Source organism: Dromaius novaehollandiae, chromosome 25 (genome assembly GCF_036370855.1).
Source record: "Dromaius novaehollandiae isolate bDroNov1 chromosome 25, bDroNov1.hap1, whole genome shotgun sequence".
Lineage (NCBI taxonomy): Eukaryota > Metazoa > Chordata > Aves > Casuariiformes > Dromaiidae > Dromaius > Dromaius novaehollandiae.
In genome coordinates this window covers 5,513,233-5,532,313 of record NC_088122.1, presented here as the reverse complement: position 1 = coordinate 5,532,313, position 19,081 = coordinate 5,513,233, and the positions used below count along the sequence as shown (strand labels likewise).

Genomic DNA, 19,081 nt, shown 5'->3' with positions numbered 1-19,081 from the left:
CACTGCTGGGAACCGTTGGGAGAAAACACGGACCCTTAAAACAATCGGATGCTGCTGATAGATAAGTCTGTGTGTCCAGCAGGGACACTGCCCTGTCCCTCAATGAAGGGCTCGCTGGTTCTAGCTCAGTGCTGGACAGATAGAAGTGGGAGAGTGTTTCTGGGATTATCTTTGCTATCTTCTGCTGGAAGAATGTGCCCACAGGCAGTTACGCTGATGCCTGGTTTGGGGCATCCTGCTAGACTCCACATCACTTCCAAGGACCAGCGGTGTTATGTCTTCCCAGCCTGCTGCATGGGCATGTCCTTGCCTTCAAACGAAGACTCATAATCTTCCTGGCTTGCTGTCTCACCAAGCTCACCCACTGCTACAAGCTCTGGATAAGAGGAAGACGGATAAGAGCCTCAAAGACTCTACAAGCTGTGATCTGAGATGGCACAAATCCCACAGAGCTCCTGTCTCCTCCCTGGCCAATTCCACCTCACCCCAGGTGAGGGACAGAAGGCCTCCTCAGCTGTGATTTCCTGGCTAACCAAATCACAGCAACACTGAAGCTACAGGGAAAGCCTGGGTCTGAGTCCTTGCAACAATCCTGCAACATTACATGTTCCCCCCCCATAGCTGACCCCATCGGGGCTGGGACCTGCAAGCAGTCAGGTGGGGCATCGCACCAGCGCAGTGGAGCCCATCCAAGTGTTAGCTAGGGTCTGTCTCGCTGGCTCCCTCCCGGTGTGTTGGGAAATGTTGCCCAACCCCATGGTTATGCCTGGTGGCACGAAGCCACCGGAACACCCAGCTTCCAAAATGCCCCAAGCTTGCAATTAGCTTCACCTCCACGAGGAGATTGCTCAGCTCAACATATCTAAAATCTTCCATGATGATAGATTGTGATTTGACAGGAGACCTGCAGTTGGCAGACCGAAAGTGTCTCTTCGCTTCCTGTAACTTCCAGAGTGTTCCCGAATAATGACAGTGCTCATAAAGGTCCGTGGTTCTTCTAATCACCCAGAAAAATCATCCCTCTGGCTGACGCTGATGTGTTGCTACCTCGGGGTTAGGAGGCGGCAGCTGCATTTCAGCACACAGATATTGCACAACTGTTCGGGATGGGAAGAGCTGATGACTGCTGGATGCGATTGAAAGAGGAATTTTAGGTCAGCAGAATATTGTTGGCAGTGCTGGGTTATGGCCAGGTTGCTATGGGGACACCTGCGCCTTCAAGTTTTTGATAGCGCAAGGAATCGGGATGCTCTTTCACCTGATTTTCCCCAGAAATTACACTGCTGTGAGCCCACTCCCACCTCCGATCCCTCCTGAGCCCAGTGGCAAACTCCAACCACATCTAACAACAGGGTGGAGGGCCACAAAACGCGAAGCGCCTGCAACAAGCCCGTGCGATGCCCAGCCCGAGGGCCCCGTGCACCTCCTGCAGGCATTTGTTTGGCTGCCGGCGGCTGCAAGGCAACGCGTTGCGTCGGGCTCGCCTGGCAGCCGAAGGGGCTATCACCCACCTGCGTCACCCGAGATCGCCCCAGCTGCCATGGCCTCCCGCCACTGCGTGAGGGACTGGGGGCAATGCCAGCATGGAGCTGAACCTTGCTCAGGCAGGACTGCAGAGCCCTCCATACGGAGCTGGGCTGGAGATGGTGCCCGCAAAGCCCAGCGGCCCTTGGCGTTGGCAGCGCTGGGACCTTCCTAGCTGAGAGTCGGTTAGTGCGTACCGTGGGCATGCTGAATGAGCACCGAGTGCCAGATGGGCTCCTCTCTGTGTCCCTGAACTCACTGCAAACCTGCGCCCAAGCCCATGGAGACACCAGACTCTTTCAGGCCTGAACGTAGGCTTGGGCCCGGGCTTAGCAGGCAACGCTGAAATTCACGTCATTAAATGAGGACAAGAGCCGAACCTGGCCTACGTGCAGGGTTGGAGGATAAATGCTTTGAGGACTGGAGGAAGACTGCTGTTTCCCAGGCCTGGGGAATCCAGCTGGATGGGTCTGGTGTAGCCAGGGATGAAACCCAACTCGCAGCCAGTGGGTGGAAAGACCTGGAAATGCACCTGGTGAGCTGGTGTACCCGGACCAGGACCTGGGGAAGCAGCAAATCCATCCACACAGCTGGCCTCCAGCATCTGCCTTCCCTTGTACATGTGGCAGGAGAAGACAGAGGCAGGACCGGGGGGCTGCTGTAGGAATGGGGTCTCTGGGGACAGTGGATGAATTGCGGGGAAAAAAGGAAAATTCATCACCAGAACTAACCTGCGCCAGAAATAATCACTGACTAATTTTATGTCTTGATGATTGCCTTTTAACTGCGAGTTATTACAGACAGCGAGAAAGAAGATTGTGTCCTGGTGGGAGGATAAATGAGTGTTGCCATAGGAGCGAGGCGATGCTGCGGCACCGCTCGGTCCATCCGGACCCACAAACCCGGGCTCTTGGACTACCAACCGCCGAGCCGCGGCAGAGCCCCGGGGGTGGCAACGCGCCGCGGCGAGAAAAGCACCCGTGCGAATCCGAGGCGAGCTGACAGCCTGGGAAGGTGGAGAAGATGGATTTGCATCGACGAGCCAAAGCCGGAGAGCTGATATTTAGCGTGAACGCTGAGCAGAGCCCGTGGGCGGCCGGGCCCCGTCCGTCGCGCTGGTTGACCACCCTCTTGTGCTGCTCCACCAGGCACTTTCTCCCTGCGTTTTTGCATAGCTGGATCACATTTCCAAGGCTTTTCCCCCAACTTCTCCAAGCAAGCCTGGTCCCAGGAGCACTTATCAGTCTCAGGACAAGGGACAAGCAGGGACTGAGGGGAGTTGCAAGGGATTAGGAAAGAATTGGCCCCTGGGAATCACTTTCCTCCATCTGCCTGGGTTAAATTGTATAGTGGTGACAGAGGCTTTTGAACTTGGCTGGGGAGTGTTCAGAGCTAAACGTGTGGAGGCAAAAACACTCCCAGTCCCTCCCCGCTGCAGGAAACGTGTGTTGAAAGATCCCCCAGAAGGGATGGGAGAGCAGCTCTCCATCCCATGTCCCCGCTCAGGGATGAAGCGCTGCTTGGGCTCCGCGTGCCTGCAAACATTAATCACTCACCCCCCCCTTTTTTTTTCCCTGGGAGGACAAGCTAGTCAGCAGGAGATGGGGGCAAGATTACGATTCTGCAAGCATCACGTGAAACGCGATTAACCGGGAACAGAAGGGATTTTTAGTTGGCCTGTGTGTGATTTTCTGCTTTCATTGCATCCCTGTAAAGCAAACATGCCTCGCCGGTTAACTGCCCCGACCTTACCGGAGTGGGAATAAAACAGAAAAATGCCCTCGGCATGCGAGCCGCAGCCCTGGCACGGCGAGGAGGTCTGTGTTTGTAGCTCCATCTCGTCCTCCATCTGTGTTCAGCTTCTGCAGCGTGTTATTTATACCGCAGCAAGGTTCACTGCGTGCTTCGTCCTGCCTCTGCCAAAGAGGGGAAATCCCTGCCCTGGAAAGCAGACGGCTGCTCTGGAGTTCGCTTGCTGCGTGCTGCTAAAGCAGGACCACGGCGTGTTTTCACTCGACGGAACATGCTCTCGGGCAGGTTCCCGCGGACCCGCCGGGGCAGCCAGCTCCCTCCGCGGCCGGGCGCTGCGTGGGTGCCTCCCCGAGGTCCGGGCAGGAGGGAGAAGCCAGGATGCTTGGCGAGAAGGAGAGACATGGCATGTTCTGGGAGGTCCAGCCAGAAATGCATTTGCAGTCCTGTTTGGGACTGGAATTTGGGACTTGGTCTTTCTGGGCCAACCGCTGGTTGTGCAGGCCAGAGCCTTGCAGCTGCAGCAGCTGCAGTGGTGCTCGGGCTCTGCAGGGTGAAACGAGGGTGCAAACCTGCACCCCACCACCCTGCAGGTCTCCTCCCTGCCCCTTCGCGCTCCTGCCCTGGGATCCGTGCAAAAAATCCTGGGAAACCTCCAACCTTGGGCGCGGGCCAGGCCATGCCATACATCACCGAGACATCAGAAAAACAGAGACTGAAGTGATGTTAAGGGGAAAAAATGTGCTGTAAGTTGTTTTTAAGGCTGATAATAGGAAACAGAGAGTGCCATTTGCAACTGTCTGCGAAGCCCAGGACTTTGAGGAGCGACTGGGCCATTTTTGGTGATCGGCTGCCTTTAGCTTCTGGCATCGGGAAGCGAGGAGGAAAGCGCGAGCTCCTCCGGGAAACCAGTGCCTGCTTTAGTCCTTCTTTAAATCTTGCAGTCAGCCAATTCTCTAATCCATGATAAAGAAAAATACCAATATTGCAAAAGCAAAACATCCCACGTTAAGGTTTTTAGCCCTGAAGCCTTTCGGAAGTGGAGGGCGTCCTCTCTTCTCCACCGCGGCTGGTGCCCAGTGGATTCACACGTGCTCTCTGCATCGCCGACACGCCGCCGCCGTCCCGTCGCTCGTGCCAAAACCCTCATCTAGATGCAACCAGCCCCGTGTCCCCTCTCGGCTCTCGCGGGGGACGTGTGTCCTGGCCGGGGGGGGGGGGGGGGGGGGGCCGCGTCCTGGCTGCCCGTCCCGCGTTGCCAGCAGCCGTGCCGCGGCGGAGGGGCCGCGTAGGGCAGCGGAGCGAAGCCGCCGCTGCTGAATCGCCGGCCTCCCGGCACGGGGTGTCGCAGCGCCCCGTGATTGGGTGCTATTTTGCTCCGGCAGGATCCGGCAGCTGTTGCTGTATATTACCCCGGCGAGACGGAGGCAGAGCGGAGGCGAGGCGGCCGCGTCGGAGCCCTAGGTACGACTTTGCCTTGCTTTTAACCCTTTTGGGTGACTGCGGGGTGGCCCGCGGCCACGGGCCGTGAGGAGTGCTGGCCGCGGACGTGGCCTCGGGGCCGGGCTGCTGCCACTGCCACGGAGCGGGCAGCAAAGGCGAGGGACCGTTTTGGGGAGTTTTGGACGTGAGTCAGCAGCAGAGGCACCCGCGGGACCTGGGGACCGTCAGAAGCCCCAGCACCAGCCAAGTGGGAAGAGTCGCTTGGCGCCTGCGGCTTGGCGCGTTTCGGAGAGCGGGCGCGAGGGCGCGTCTGGGGTAGCGGGGACACGGACAGGGCCAGGACGTGGACGGCAGGTTGTAGGATCTCCAGGCGGGAGGTTGCCTCCATCCTTTCCGAGGCTCCAGCGGGAGCTGAGGGCTGAGGTCGGCTCTCGGGGCTGCGGGCAGCCGTCCTGGCCGGGATGAGCCGTCCCCAGCGCTGGTGACCGTCCCTGCCGCCAGGTCGGGGCGGTTGCCACGTGGTTGGTACCTCCAGTCCTCCCTCCGGAGGAGCTTCCAAGGGTGGGAAGGGGCTCGGCATCCTCCTCTGGCCACGGCTCTGGGGCCACACCGGGACCCGGAGTGGGGCCACCCCATGGTGGCCGTGCCACCGCGGCTCTGGCATGGCCACACGCACCGGGGAAAAGGCGCTGTGCCGTAGCCAGCCAGCCTGCCCCTGGCAGCGGGGCAGGATCAGGCCCCATCCACCCCCTGAGCACAGACCCCGTCTGAATCCAACGGGAAAAGAGCCGGGTGGCACAGAGGGAGCTTGGGGCGGGTGAGGATGAAGCGTTGAAGCACACGGGGCATTTCAGCACCTTTGGCCACGTGGAAAGTGCAGCCCCGAAGGCTGCGTGCGGGAGCAGGGCCGGGAAAGCGGCAACCTCCTCGCTCCAGGGCCTGAGGACCTGGGTGCTCGGCTACCGCGGGCAGGCCCCCGTCCCCCCCCACGCCATCCTCTATCAGGCCGAATCCGTGGGACAACGGCGCGGGAAGAGCACAGCACCCCAAAACAGGAGCTGAGCTTAGCCTGGGACCCCTATTCCCAGCAAATGGCTCCAGGACGCGGCGGGACGGCCCGCGGGCTGCGTGTCCTGCTCCCTCTTGACCGCCCTGCTTTATCCCTCTCGCTTTAGCGAGCCTCCCTCGAGGTGACATGGCAGCGGGTCCCTGGGAGGTGCTGGAGACAGACTTGGGATGCCCTGAGGCCACCGAGGAGCTGCCCGGGCAGGCGGGGAGCGCTCAGAGGCGGCCGAGGAAGGACGTGAGAAAAGGTACCTTGCCCTCACCGGGGCCCCGGCGGCCTGATCCTGCTGCCAAGGCGTTGTAAACGCTCCTCTAGGTCTTTTGGGAGTGTGCTGGGCATCTCCTTGCCTCGTGTTGAAGTTTTGGGGTGACCTTACAACACGACGGGCACCCTGTGCTGCGTGAGAGTTGGGGTGAGATGAGTGGCAGCACATTTGCTTTAAAGAGGACAAAGAGCAATAGGGGCTTGTGCCCTCTTCCAGGCTTCATAGCGTTGATCCTTGCGTAAAAAATGCTCAAAAGGGGAATTCAGTTCATTCCTTCTGAAATTCAGGCCTCGTGCAGGGTGGTGGAAGACTGCGGCTGGCCGGGGAGCCGATGGCGTTGAACCGACCTGGCATAAGGTGCTGATGAACTGAGAGCAGTGATTTTTTTATTAATCTTACAGCGCAGGCTGCAAAGCTTCTTCAGGTTTGCTGGTTTTGTGAAGGTCTATGTGGCTTGAAAATAAGACAAGCACTTGGGAGAAAAACTCTTCAACAAACAATGCTTCGTCTTTGTGCTTTAGCTGGGGGCTGGGAACCCTCCCAGCTGAAATCTCTGAGTCCTCGTGGCAGGTCCAAGACTTCCCCGAAGAGAAAAGACCAGACTTGCCATTCCTGATGTTGCTGAAACAAAAACCAAAAACATGTTTTGTTTCCGTGTTGAAAGCAAAGATCTTTTAGGCTATTGTTCCCCAGCCAAAAGGTTTCCTTTTATTTATGTGCTTTGCTTCCAGTATCATATTTTAGATTTCATCTTGGGAACTGGTGTTTTTTTCTCAGCATTCATTGTTCCACCGGGGAAAAACAAACGGGTTCTGGATCAAATGGGGCAGAAATTCCTGCTTCTGGTGAGCACTTGCATGGACGCAACATTCAGATCCCAATGGAGCGAGTGCTGAGGTCGGAGTTGCTGAGAGAGCCAAGACCTCTTCCCACTGGGATCAGTTTAGTATTGCTTTAATTCCTTAGCTCATGCCAAACCCAGAGATGCAAAAATGACTGACTGCAATGACTATAGACCAAGAGAAGCCCATCATGCTCCTGAACCCACTGAGTCCAGTCGCTGTAACAAAGCATTTGAGAGCCCTGGTTACTCCTCTGGGTATTTTTCTTTCCCATTTAACATCTGGAAAGAGCCGTGAAAGTGCAGGGTTTGGAGGTGAGGCAGTTCCCGGTGCCCAGAGTGGGCTGGGTGGGCTCAGGCACCTCCTCACTGCTGCCCTCGGAAAGCTGAGATCCATCCGCAGAGCCAGCCTGGAGCAGCGCTCCCATCCACGCATGTACAACAGCGTGGGCACACTTGGCACCCCCAAGGTTCACGGTCCACTTTGGTGGCTCAAGGCCTTCTTGAAGATCTGAGTGGTTCCCCAGCTGACGGGGATCTGTGTTGCTGCCTGGGCTATGGCTTGAGCTGCATCTGTCCTTCCACCCCTGAACAGTGTCTTTCCAGCCAGCGGGTTTTCAGGGTGTCCTGGTGCATCCCAGACTGTGTGTCCCTATGTGGGGGTTGGCAGGAATGTCACTGTCCCCTTTTCAGCTTTACCTCACCCAGGATGGTGACGTTTTGGGGCTCGGCAGCCTGCAGCCGATGCTGCTTTTAGATCTGAACCTTCCAAGCTGGTGCCGTGATGCTGAAGGCAACGGGCTGCAGCGCAGCTGGCCGGTGGCTTTTGCCTGTCTTAGGAAACCTCACTGCAGGTGCAGCCTGCAGAGGCCCTGCCGCGAGGCTGGAAACGTGCGGGCAGAGCCGTTCCTTGGGACCAGGGCTTGCTCCGGTCTGAAACAGCCGCAGCTCTGCCACGCTGAAGGGGACAGCACTGACGTGCCGGGAGCACGGGTTCCTTTCTGCCAGGCTGGCTGGTGGCAGCGAGAGGACCACGTAGCCCGAGCCCCCGCCGTTTCCCACACTTTCCAGCCTGTTGCTTAACAGACTGTGTTGCATTTGTCTTTAACAGATGCCGATGTGCCGGGGAGCAGCGACAGGACGAACAGCAGGGCCCATGTAAGTACGTCGGAAGCGGGATTGCCAGCGGTGCTCCCTGGGATGCTGCAGCGGGGACGGGCAAGCGTGGCAGTCATGGCAGGGCAGGGGCTGGGGTTTCTCAGGCCCTTCTTTGAGCTGGACCCACTTGCTCCATCCATCACCTCCACAGCTTGTGGTGGAGGTTTCAGAGTTTGACCTCCCCGTGGGGCAATTGCGCTGCCGGTCCTGGGCCGTGGGTCTGCCCCAGCCCCAGGCACACTTGGCTCCACCTCGCAGCCCAGACGAGAGCCCTCAGACCCTCCCATCCCAGGGAATTGCTGACATCGGGCTCACGAGCCGTTGGGATTTTCCCGTGTCCCTGGAGGGGGAGAGGGGACATGGAGGGGACCTTGGTAGCAAAACTGCCTCCCCTCCACTAAACAAGCCAAAAAGCAAGCCCTGACCCAGGGCGGGGTGGTTGGACCCAGAGCCGAGCTTTGTGCCAGCTGGAAGAGGTGGCCCCATGGGGTGGTTTGGACGAGGCCCGTCTGGGGACGTGGACCCTCCTGCAGAGGCTGGCCAGGGCGCGAGACGCTCGGCTGAGATCGGCTGCTCCGGTTACACGCCGCGGGGTAAAGTCACAAAGCGATCAGCCCCATGCGGCTCGGTGTAAACTAATCCCCGGCCGGAGGCTGGAGCGAATCTCCCTGAGATTTCTCATGTGATGAACCAGGGCAGGGTGCTGGTGGCAGGGGGTCATGTCCTGCCCTCGTGCCTGTGGCCCTGGCCACGCTCGATGCAGGTGCAGGAGAGGTTTCCCATTAGGGAGCAAACCCGGGGTCATTCCCCGTGACATTTAGCCAGGAGCGGGGCCCGGGCAGCCTTCGCCGGGAGCTGCACCGCATCCGTCTCGTCGGAGCCGAAGGGCTCCCCGTTCAGCTGTCGCCGTCACTGAGCCGCGCTGGCGGCTGTCCTGGCTCAGGGCACGAGGCCAGGGCCTCTGACGCACGGGGCGAAGCCGGCCCTGCCGGGGAGCTGCCGGCGGGAGCATCGCACCCGGCTCGGCGCTGCTGGGTGCTGCAGCGCTGCCTCTCCGGGTGCAGCCGGGTGCCGGGGCCGGGGCGTTGCGGTGGCGGGGCCGCTCCCCGGCGCCTTCCCTGCAGCACGGAGCCGGCTAGTGGCTGAATCGATCCTAGCAAAAGAGCCACTGGTGCTTTTTCAGGCTGCCGAGCGGGTCAGGATGAAGCAGAGGCACGCGCCGGGCTTGGATGCTCCAAGGACTGAGTCAGGAGCCTGGTTAACGCCGCTCCGGGCCCGGCAGCAGCATTTGCTCAGCCCCGTTAGACCTCAGAGAGTCTGACCACAAATCTGCAGGGGACCCAAGTCTGCTGCGTCAAACACCCTCTGCCTTGGGAGGAGGCACCCGCCCACGGTCGTGCCCACCCTTCCCGCCCGGCCACGCTGCTGGTGTCTCCTTGGCCGTCGTGTCTGACACCCCATGCTCCCTCCACAGGGCCTAGAGGAGGAGGCGTCCCAACTTGCTGTCTCCGAGGAGGATCGAGACGAGCACGGGCTGAGCATGCCGGAACCGGCGCCCCTCGGCGCGGACAAGAAAGCGGTGGAGAAGAAGCGTGCGGAGAAGGTGGGAGCGAAAAGCAGCACCTCCGTGCCCCCAGGTAGGTGTGCGGGAAACCTCTCGTCCACCCTGAAACAGCCACCTGGCCCCACAGTGGGGACAGACCCTCTGCCCTGCCTCTCTGGCCAGCCCAGAAAGCACATCTGGCCATGGAGCCATGATGGGACAAATGCTCCTCTCCATATTCCCCGCGAGCTCAACGGCATTGAGAGGACATGGCCCCTCCAAAGTGGGGATGAGACTTGCTGGTCACCTGCCAAATCTCCCTCCTCTTCCTGCTGGGCTTGTGATGGGGGAGAGCAGAGAAGCCTGAAACAAGGGCAGATTTACTCTGAGCCCTGGGATGTTACAAAGCCATCGTGGCCTGAAGATTTCACATCCCTTCTTCTCCCTCCTCCCTGCAGCACAAACCCACTGCTGGCAGCTCCTGGCCCTGCTCCTGCTTCCACACTGAAACGGGGGTGATACAGGGTGATGCCAGGGGCTCTTGCCCCCAGCACTGAGCCATTTGCCACTTCCCTGCCCTCCCCGTAACGCTCTTTCCCTTTGGGCTCACCAGTCCCCAAGAGCCTCCCCGTGAAGAGGGAAGTGGAGCCCCAGAGCCTTGACCCCGCAGAGGAGCCGCTCATCTGGGAAGGGCTCACCCTCAACAAATGCATCCTCGTGGCCTCCTTCGTCGCCCTGCTCAGCGTCAGCTTCCAGGTGCTCCAAGGTGAGCGGGGCCGGCAGAGCGGGGAGCCTGCAGGGAGCAGCCCTGCTCCCAGGACACGGCCCTGTTGGGGCTCACGGGGCGAATTGCCCAGGACCAGCCAGTGAGTTGCTGGAATGAACCCCAGTCTCCTGGGTCCCAGCCCAGCGGCTGCTCCCGGGCTGGTTTCTGCAGGGGACAGTTAGGGCCCAGCCCAGGGGGGATTTGGGACACAGTCCTGGCCGCTCTGAAAGCCACGCACCGGCTGCTGCCAGCACAACGTGCTCTGCATCGAAGGGCTGCAGCCCCGGGCTCGTGGCATGGCCAGGATGGCCAGACCCTTCCAACATCGCGTCCCTCGGCTCCATTCCTGCCTCCTCTTCGCTTCTCTCTTCTAGCGCCTTGCTCTAGGGAAGGAATTAGCAGTGACAGACAGGCCCCTCCACCTCCACCTCCACCCCTTCACGGTAGGTTCAGACGCTCCAGTCTGGCTCAGGACTGCCCCGGTCCTCTGGGTCAGGCTTGAGATGGGGCCACGTCCTGGTGAAGCCAGTGGCTGGGGTGGGATGGCCCCAGGAGCCCTGTGTTAAACTGGCACCAGGGACCAGGGTGGCCGCTGTGGGGGGAAATGCTGATAATGCGGGAGGTGAGACGTCCAAGCGGCCACCCCCTGCCTTGTCCTCTGTGTGGGCACAGAGATGGAGGCCCTTGGGCCTCCCCAGAGCGTTGGCTCACCCTAGTCCTGTCCTAGAGGTCATCGACACCGAGGAGGACGTCCCAGAAGTGGTGGCTGCCCCACCGGTCCAGCCCGAGAGCAGCCTGTTCGAGGACAGTGATGGTGACGATGACAAGGATGATGACAGTGATGCTGACAGCAATCTGGTATGGACCTGGGCGGGGGGGAAACAGCAGCCTCTGGGCACTTCCCGTTTCAGGGAGCGTCTCTTCTCCCAAGGGACAGATGGGAAAGGGGTCCCAGGCGCTTCCTGTGATGGGCTGGCAGATGTCACCAGGGCCTGGCCAGGGGGAACCACTAGCCAGGGAGGGCAGACGGGGGATGCAGGGAGCGAGGCCTCGGCCACGGGAGCACAGCCGGCTAAAGCCAGCACCCTGCCTCGCTCTGTACTCTGCCCGCAGGCCAAGCCGTGGATCTTCAAGAAATGGTTTGGCCGCTTGGAGCCGGAGGACAAAGAGGAAGAGCCTGAAGTTGAACCCGAGGAGCCACCAGCCAAGGTCGAGGTGAGGAAGAGCCGAGAGAAGCCCAGAGGCCCGGAGAGGAAAGAAGAGAAGCCCAAGGAAAGTCGTGTGGCCCAGACGGAGAGGAGCAGTCGGAAGGAGACGCGACCCAAGGACAGAGCCCCTGAGGACAAGGCTGGCAGAGCCCCAAGGGCACCCAAGGAGCCGGAGCAGCAGCCCTACAAGAAGCGGGGTCGGGAGGGCAAGGAGGGCAGGCGAGAAGGGAGGGAGCGGGAAGAGCACAGGAAGGACGAGTGGAAGGGCCGCCCCGCCAAGGCTGACCGCGAGGACAACCGGAAGCGGGACTGGAGGCAGCAGCGAGGAGAGCAGAAGGGCAAGAAGCCCTGGGAGCATCACACGTCCACCCCGGGGAAGGACGGCACTGCCAGGCCCAGGGAAGGCAAGAAGCGTGACTGAGACCCCGGCCCGCGGGGCTGGGATGAACAAGGGGCTGAGCAACACTAAATCCAGGGGGGTCCAAACTCCCCCCAGCCTGGGCGCTGCAGCTAGCACCCCAGCAACCCCCCAGGGCCAAGATCCACCCACTCTCCTACCACTCCCTGCCTGCTCTCCGGAGACACTGGACTCCATCTGTGTGCCGAAATCCCCAGCCACAGCCGTGCCTCCACCCCATGCTTCGAGGGGAGCCAGCAGCTCACGTGGCTGGAGCATTGGGTGAGGACACCTGGGTCCTGTTTCCCACTCTGCCACCAGCTCGCTGGGACACCCTGCCCACGTCACGTCACTTCTTTATCCCTCCACCTCCCCCATCCCCAAGCCGTGCGTCGCAGTCGGAGCAGGCAGGCGCTCCGGCATCTCCGAGCAGAGGCACCAGACAGTGAGAGCAGCCCGGGAGCATGGCACAAGCCTCCCCGTGGCCTTTGGGCCCCTCTGGATTAGATGCATAAAGGCAAGCTGACACGACCGGGGAAGGGAGCTTCTCTCCACTTGGGCTTTGTGCTCATTCTCCATCCTCTTGCCGTTCACCTCTGCTCTGCAAACCAGGCCAACCACACGGTACCCGAGGCACCAGGATGGCGCAGCCAGCCCGGAGCCGCCGTAGCGATCCCAGCGAACAGAGTTTGCCTGCAGGCTGTTTAGCGCTTGAATTCAATTAATAGTTTTATTAAAAGCAAATCAAAAGACAAGTTTGTTCTGGGTTAAAGAAGCCAGGCTGCTGCTATCCTTGGATGGACTTCAGGGAAACAAGCACAAAGACCTAGCCAGGCCCTGGTGCCATCGCCACAGGATGAAGCGAAGCTTGCTAGAAACAAAACACCGCTGACACAGCCCATGGCCCTGGGCTCCCTTTGGGACTTGCCTTTACAGAGTAGCTTATAGGAACAAACCAGAAGTGCAATATCTCGCCATGCTGTAGTAACTACAGGAGACATTAACAGCCCCAAACTGTGGCAGATTGCAGTATTTACTACATCAATAGAGGTTAAAATGAACTATTTTCATTTTTAATAATGTATTAAATTGAACGTTTTAAAAAAAACTTGGTCCTGGTTATATTTGTGTGTGTTCACAGGAGCTCACCTGAAACTCGGGTCCTTGGCGGTGCCCCCATCAGCCTCGCGGCCAGCGAGGGGCCGGTGCGAAGCCGAAGAGCCGTTCCCTGCGCTCGGGGCTGCGGTTTGCTGCATGCAGGAGAGCCAGGGAGCTGGGGGGGCATCTCACCCTTTTGGGGGGATGCCAGGCCCTACGTCAGCCCCAGGCAGGTCACGCTAAGCGCTGGGGCGGAGAGGGCAGCAGCAGGCACAGGGCACTGCCACTTGCTTAGCTGGGAAGACGATCCGGGTGCAGCTGGGCTGACGCTGGCAGGGGGACACTGGAATGGGGACACAGAACAGGTGCCCTGGCAGCCACCCAGCCCGGGGAGGTGACACGCTGCCAACGAGGGCAGCAGGGACCGCAGTTTGCGTCCTATTTATGGTGTGGGCAGCGACAAAGCCGGGCCGGGCTTTGTGCACGCAGCGGGGATGTTGCTGCTTGTCTCGCTCCTCAGAGCGTTTAGAGCAATGTGGACAGCGCGGGCTTAGCGATGGGCCATGGACTGGACTCCAAAACAGCCAAAGCATGCTGCAAGTGAGGGGGGATTAGACGAAGTGACAACTGCCCTCCCCAGGGAGCTACAGAAACAGAAGGCAATGGATAAATCGTCGTGGTCATAACTGGATCAGCCAGGTCTTTCCCTGCCTGTGACGGCCCTGCACCTCCTGTATCCAGCCCAAACCACACAGCAGCTTGGACCTCCTGGTGCATCGGACATCTCCGGCCTCATAAAAGGGAGTGGGGAAACAGCAGGCTGCAAGTCAGCTCTCCAAGGACCAGCAAGGCTAAAAACAAACCCAGAACCAGAGCAAGACTAAAGCCAAACCACGTGGAAAAGGCAAACAGAGGCCACACACCTCGGCGAGAAGGCCCAGCTCCAAGCTGCAAGGGCAAAGCAGGAGGAGAGCGAGGCTAGGAAGAGCCAGGACGTGGCCAGGAGCCTCTACCGACAGCCACACTCTTCTGCTACCATGTTGGGGAACTTACGGACCTCCAGCCCCTCCGCGGAAACACTGATGATGAGCTGGTCCGAGTAGCGGACGGGCACGCAGCAGGGAGCCCGCTGCAGGGGCGAGCCCCGCTCCTGCATGCCCAGCAGCAGCACGGTGTGCGAGTAGTAGCTGGGGACGCGGGTGGAGAGGGGCAGCTTGCAGGGGCCCTCGCAGTTGTTGGCCACGTACACCGTGGGCATGACGATGAACTTGCGGTCGTGGAGGTCGATGGTCAGCTCTTGCAGGCGGCAGTGGGCCTGGTGCCGCGCGCTGCGGTTCTGCCGCAGGACTTTCCTCCTCTCCTGCCAGCGGGCACGCACCGTCTGCAAAGCCTTCAGCAGCAGCAGCGTGTGCAGCTTCCCGGACCTGGGGGGCTCCTTGCTGGCTTGGCCCTCACCTGGCCCCGGTGTGTAGTAGCAGAAGCTCAGGAGATGCTCGAAAAGCCCCATGTTGGCTTGGAAAGAGGGGATGTCCTTCAGCTCTTGAATCACCGCCTGCAGCTTGCCCATCAGCAGCTGCAGCACGGTCCCCTCCGGCTGCCAGCCCCCAAGGTGCTGCTCCAGCACAGCGGTGCTGTCCTGGGGGAAAAGCAGCACGGAGGGCTCCTCCGACTGCACCAGCCGCTCCAGCGCTGCCTTCTCCGACAGATTGAGCAGCTGGTGAGGGAGGGTCTCCATCATCTCGAAGTCCAGCCAGTGGTGGGAGCTGGGCTGGGTGGGCGGCTCACTGGAGGAGCTCAGGACCTGGCGGATGAACCTGGTCAGGACGTCCAGGAACCAGCCGCTGCCACCGGGCGCTGGGGCTGAAGCGTTGGCTTGGCTGGGCGAGGTGGGGGACGGCAGCTCCTGAGTCCCGGTCTGGGGTGGGCTGCGAGGGGAACATAGAGAGGGTCACGGGTCCCTTCTGCACCCCAAGGGTGATGGATCCGACCACAGCATGCCCTTCCCACCAGGCCTGTCCCCGATCTCCCTGGCCACAGTCACCACTCAGACCCCCCCAACATGCCCCATGTCCCCAGAGCCTCACACACACCACCCCGACCCGGCCAGGAAGGCTCCCAGCTCCCAGCGTACGTCACTCCCTGGGGGGATCCCGTGCCGCTCAGGGAGGAGCCCACCCAACGTCAGATCCTGGGCAGCTCCCAGCCCGGCAGCCCATCCCAGCACCCTCACGAGGTGAGGTCCACCAGACACCCAAGCCTTGGAGTATCCACACTGGCAAGGGAGAAAGGCTGGGACTCTCTGCTCTCTCCCCAGCTTTCAGTCCCTGTGTTTTTCTGTGGCTGCGCTGAAGCCCACAGACCTGAGCTGTGGGTATGGAGCCACTTCCACCGCCCCAGCAGCGGAGAGGTAGGAAGAAGGGGCCAAAGCGTCGTCTTCCCTCTGCGGCTTTGCCAGCAGGAGCAACACGGGTGTCATCCTGGTGAAGCACTTGTCATCAGAGCCGAAAAGGAGCTGCTGGGTCTCTGCTGAGGGCAGGGGGGCATCTGGCAGGGAGAGAGGTGGTGAGGACAGTGGTCCAGGGCCCCCCCACACGTGTCCACGCGGCCCCATAGCCCCCATAGGAGCCCACAGCCCTCCCCTGTTAGTCAGGTTTGAGATGATGCCAAACGCCCAAGTCAGGGCACAGAGACCATTAACAGAAATGTCCCCTGCTGCCGTGGGCTTCCCGCAGTCCCGTGTCTCCCACACCTCTGGCTGCCCTGAACCGTCGCTCCATACCTCCATCACCACGATGCCTAATTGCCAAGGAAGCCTCGAAGCTGAGCTGCTCGTCTGTGCGGGTCACAGAGGCTACCGAGGCTCCAAGGACCAAGTACTGGGTGTCCCCGGAGAGGCAGAGGCTCTGCACAGAGATGAAAGACACAGAAGCTGCTGAGTATTTGGGTGCGACACCAGTAAAATGAGCCTGTTATGGCCCTTCCTAGCTCTTGACCCCCTGGGCCTGACCCAATCCGAGGTATGGACAGCGGCTAACGTGACCCAGAGACCCAGCAGCGTGGGGTGCCAGGTGTCTTAGTGGCCCTGAAAATGGTCGTGTCCACTTCCAGGCCACCCTCAAGGCCAACCGGTGGCTTTGCGAGATGTCTGGGAAGCCAGCTGGGAGCAAAGTAGGCACCCAGGTAGGCAGCGAGATCAGCCTGGGCTGTGTCACCCCCCCGGCGCTCTCCCTCGGTCCCCGCCAGCAGCCTGGGCACAGGGTAACAGCACCATCTTCAGGCACAGCTCAGCCTGGGAGAGATGCTGGGACGGGGTGGCCCCCCATCCCTGCTGGCCCCCCAGGCCGGACCCGGCTCCGCGTGGCTGCCTACCTGCTCCTGGGACAGTCCTCGGCCCGCCGCCAGCAGCTCCGCTCTCTCCCCGCTGCCCTGCCCGGCTCGGCCGCCCGGGTAGAACAGCAGCAAGGCGAACCGCAGCTCTCCCAGCGACCGCCCCACGTCCGCCTGGAAAAGCAGCTTGAACTGCAGCTTTGCCTGGGCCTCCCACTTCACTGCAAGGGAAACACCAGGAGTGTGAAACAACCCCCGTCCGGCACACGGGTCATCCGCCCGACTCCTGGAGACGAGCCTGGAAGGGGCAGCAACAGGCAAGGACGCAGCTGAGGAAGGGGTTTCGGGCCAACCCCGATCCTGCACAGCAGTTAGCAGCTGGGGAGGATAGAAACGGGTCCCCTCCTTGGCTGGGCAGGTTATTTCACAGCACAGTCACCCACGTCCACGGTTATTTCACTGTCCTCTGAACCACCTGCTAGGCCAAAGACTCTTGGTAGGACAGAGCTGGGAGATGTTACCGATATGGGACCTTTGGTGGCAGAGGAAGGGCAGAGAGACTGGAAGCCCCGGCTGCTCGTCCCGAGCTGATGGAGTGGAAGGACACTGCAAGCTTCCTTCCCCCTCCTCAGGGCAGGACACGGTCAGCAGGGCAGACCCTACAGCCCCAGCTAGCACGGCACCGTCTCACTCTCAGAAGTACTCTGGCAAATTTTTGGAGACAGAAGCCCTCTGGAAATCCCTTCTCCACTTTTAGTTCCTTCAGGGGCTCAGGAAAATCTCAGCCACCGTGTTGCGGCTTGGCTATCAACACCTGCAGTGCCTCAGGGAAGCGAGGGCAGCGCTCCCCGGATAAGAGCCGTATCCTCAGTTGACCAACACCAGCAAGTTGAGCTGAAAATCCAAAACCTGCGAGGGGGAGGAAATAATTTCAAGGCCAGAGAAACAACTGTGATCCTCTTGCTAAGCAGGAAGCCGGATTAAAACCAAGGATTGAGCCAGGCGGTCCTCCCTCAAAAACATAACTTATGATTGAAACAGAACAGAAGTGATGCGTTTATTTGATCTACATGTGAGACTTAAGCTATAAAAAATATGTTCAGGTTCCAGGGCTATCAAGCCAGTATTAAGCATAAAATATTTGCAGATATTTTAGGTTGCTGCAAGCAGAAAGGTTTACTCCACAGCGGGATCGCTGCCTCCGATTGCCTCCTCTCTTTTCCCCAGCAGACAGAATTGGTACTGGGTCGCATAGGAAATCCAAATGATTAAGGCAGAAAGGGAGAAAAGCTCTTCTGAAAGCAAAATGGGTATAAAAGCCACTGATACCATGGTACTCGGGTGTTAATCACAGCCAATGACAAAGCATGTTATCGCATACACACTGTCATCACTATTGAAACTGCAGCTGCTTAAAAATATAAATGGAAAGACATTTTATTACACTGGTCAACTAATTTTAAAGTGAATCCAACCCCACAAATTTAATTTTTTGGCAGCATCTCTAACTTAGGATTATAAAATAACATTTGTCTGCCTGGGCACTGTGCTCAACCCCCTTCTTTCAGTCTTAGCTCAGCAATTTTGCTTTCTTCCATCAGGAAAGCACCTACCTTCCTCCAGATGCAGCACAAGGAACCGATCCTCCCCTGGCTCTGCCAAGTGAGCGTGGATGTGTTTCAGGGAGTGGAGAGAGGCATGTGCCTCCCCTGCCGGACAAATTCCAAAGGTTTCGAGATAGCTTTCATCCCAGCTGGCACGTTGTCTTAACAGCTTGATGAAGCTGCTTTCATAGTGGGTGAGGACACCCACGACTTCCAGGTGCCTCGAGGCCATTCCGTCCTGCTCCATTTTCACCCTGCACACTGGACCCTCCAGCCCCCCAAGCGGCCAAGGGTGAAGGCTGGAGTGGGACCAGCTTATGCCCCTATCTTCAGCAATCACCTGGAGGCACTTTGCTCCAGGGTCACTCTTGGAAAAGAGGCGAGTAGCAACAGTCATCTTTGACCTTGCCAGTGAGCTGGGTCTCGCTCTTTCGTGTGCACTTGCGTTTTCTGTCTTCCTCTCCTCAAGTCCCAGCTCCTCCGAAAGAGGCAGCTCTAGTTCATCAGTAGGGGAAATCCGTTCCCCAGCGCTCCCTTTTCTCGGCAGTGCTACGGACGGGAGCAACAGCACCAGGCACTGCAGAAGCACCCTGAGAGCAGGCTTCATGTTCCCACCTCAGCTACTCCAAACTCCGTTGCCCGAGTTGCTCAAACGCATCTCTCAAAACAGTTGTGCGGAAGGGGAGGACTGCATCTCCCTTTTTAAAAAGCAGTGGCCTTGAGTTGACAATGCACAACACACCTCCCTTGAGAAACTCAAAGGCTGTCATGCTATAAAGGAGGGAGGAATGTTTAAAAGAAACTTTTCTGTTCTATTTTTGGGCTTGCATGTAGTATTGGAAATGTAAAAAAATTAAAGCTGTTTCCCTTTCTTGCAGGGACGTATGTCCTTGACTTCAGATGTTTTTTTTAAAGGAGGATCGAAGTCAAGACTTGAGTCTTCATGGGGACTGGCACATACTAATCCCATCAGCAGTGAAATACTAGGAGGGAAGAATTAGCTAGACTAGGAGGAGTGGGATAAAGACAGATAATGGGAAGAAACTAAGAAGTAAATGTAGAGAAAGTGTGCTCTCTCTCTCTCTTCACTGG

General features: G+C 59.2%; 2 protein-coding genes across 16 annotated transcripts in view; one reads left to right on the top strand and one right to left on the bottom strand.

The window, feature by feature from the left end:
- JSRP1 (junctional sarcoplasmic reticulum protein 1) overlaps positions 1 to 13,068 on the top strand; it is a 37,382-nt gene extending 24,314 nt beyond the window's left edge. For 9 of the 15 annotated variants that reach the window (XM_026114177.2, XM_064497251.1, XM_026114176.2 and 6 more), the window contains 8 exons: positions 4,659 to 4,737; positions 5,892 to 6,029; positions 8,000 to 8,046; positions 9,521 to 9,683; positions 10,203 to 10,355; positions 10,730 to 10,798; positions 11,083 to 11,213; positions 11,469 to 13,068. In XM_026114177.2, the coding sequence (XP_025969962.1) occupies positions 5,912 to 6,029; positions 8,000 to 8,046; positions 9,521 to 9,683; positions 10,203 to 10,355; positions 10,730 to 10,798; positions 11,083 to 11,213; positions 11,469 to 11,984 (1,197 nt within the window). In that variant the 5' untranslated portion in view covers positions 4,659 to 4,737; positions 5,892 to 5,911 and the 3' untranslated portion in view covers positions 11,985 to 13,068. Of the gene's footprint in view, positions 1 to 1,575; positions 3,342 to 4,658; positions 4,738 to 5,891; positions 6,030 to 7,999; positions 8,047 to 9,520; positions 9,684 to 10,202; positions 10,356 to 10,729; positions 10,799 to 11,082; positions 11,214 to 11,468 lie in introns of those variants that run through there. The other 6 variants (XM_026114168.2, XM_026114178.2, XM_064497252.1 and 3 more) reach the window with 4 other exon arrangements.
- A 63-nt stretch (positions 13,069 to 13,131) lies between these two features.
- On the bottom strand, positions 13,132 to 18,596 carry AMH (anti-Mullerian hormone). The gene is made up of 5 exons (XM_026114180.2): positions 17,999 to 18,596; positions 16,428 to 16,606; positions 15,838 to 15,961; positions 15,419 to 15,602; positions 13,132 to 14,983 (listed from the first exon to the last, which is right to left on the bottom strand). Exons 1-5 carry the CDS (start codon positions 18,594 to 18,596, stop codon positions 14,068 to 14,070), a joined length of 2,001 nt encoding a protein of 666 aa, XP_025969965.1. The 3' UTR covers positions 13,132 to 14,067.
- Positions 18,597 to 19,081: the final 485 nt, after the last annotated feature.

What these genes read in the sequence shown, in the direction of transcription:
- AMH (XM_026114180.2), bottom strand. Translation starts at nt 18,596, where the DNA reads ATGAAGCCTGCTCTCAGGGTGCTTCTGCAGTGCCTGGTGCTGTTGCTC. An exon ending in GAGGACTGTCCCAGGAGCAG is followed by an intron (nt 15,962 to 16,427) that starts GTAGGCAGCCAC and finishes ATCTCTGTGCAG; the next exon opens with AGCCTCTGCCTCTCCGGGGA. An exon ending in TAGGCATCGTGGTGATGGAG is followed by an intron (nt 15,603 to 15,837) that starts GTATGGAGCGAC and finishes TCTCCCTGCCAG; the next exon opens with ATGCCCCCCTGCCCTCAGCA.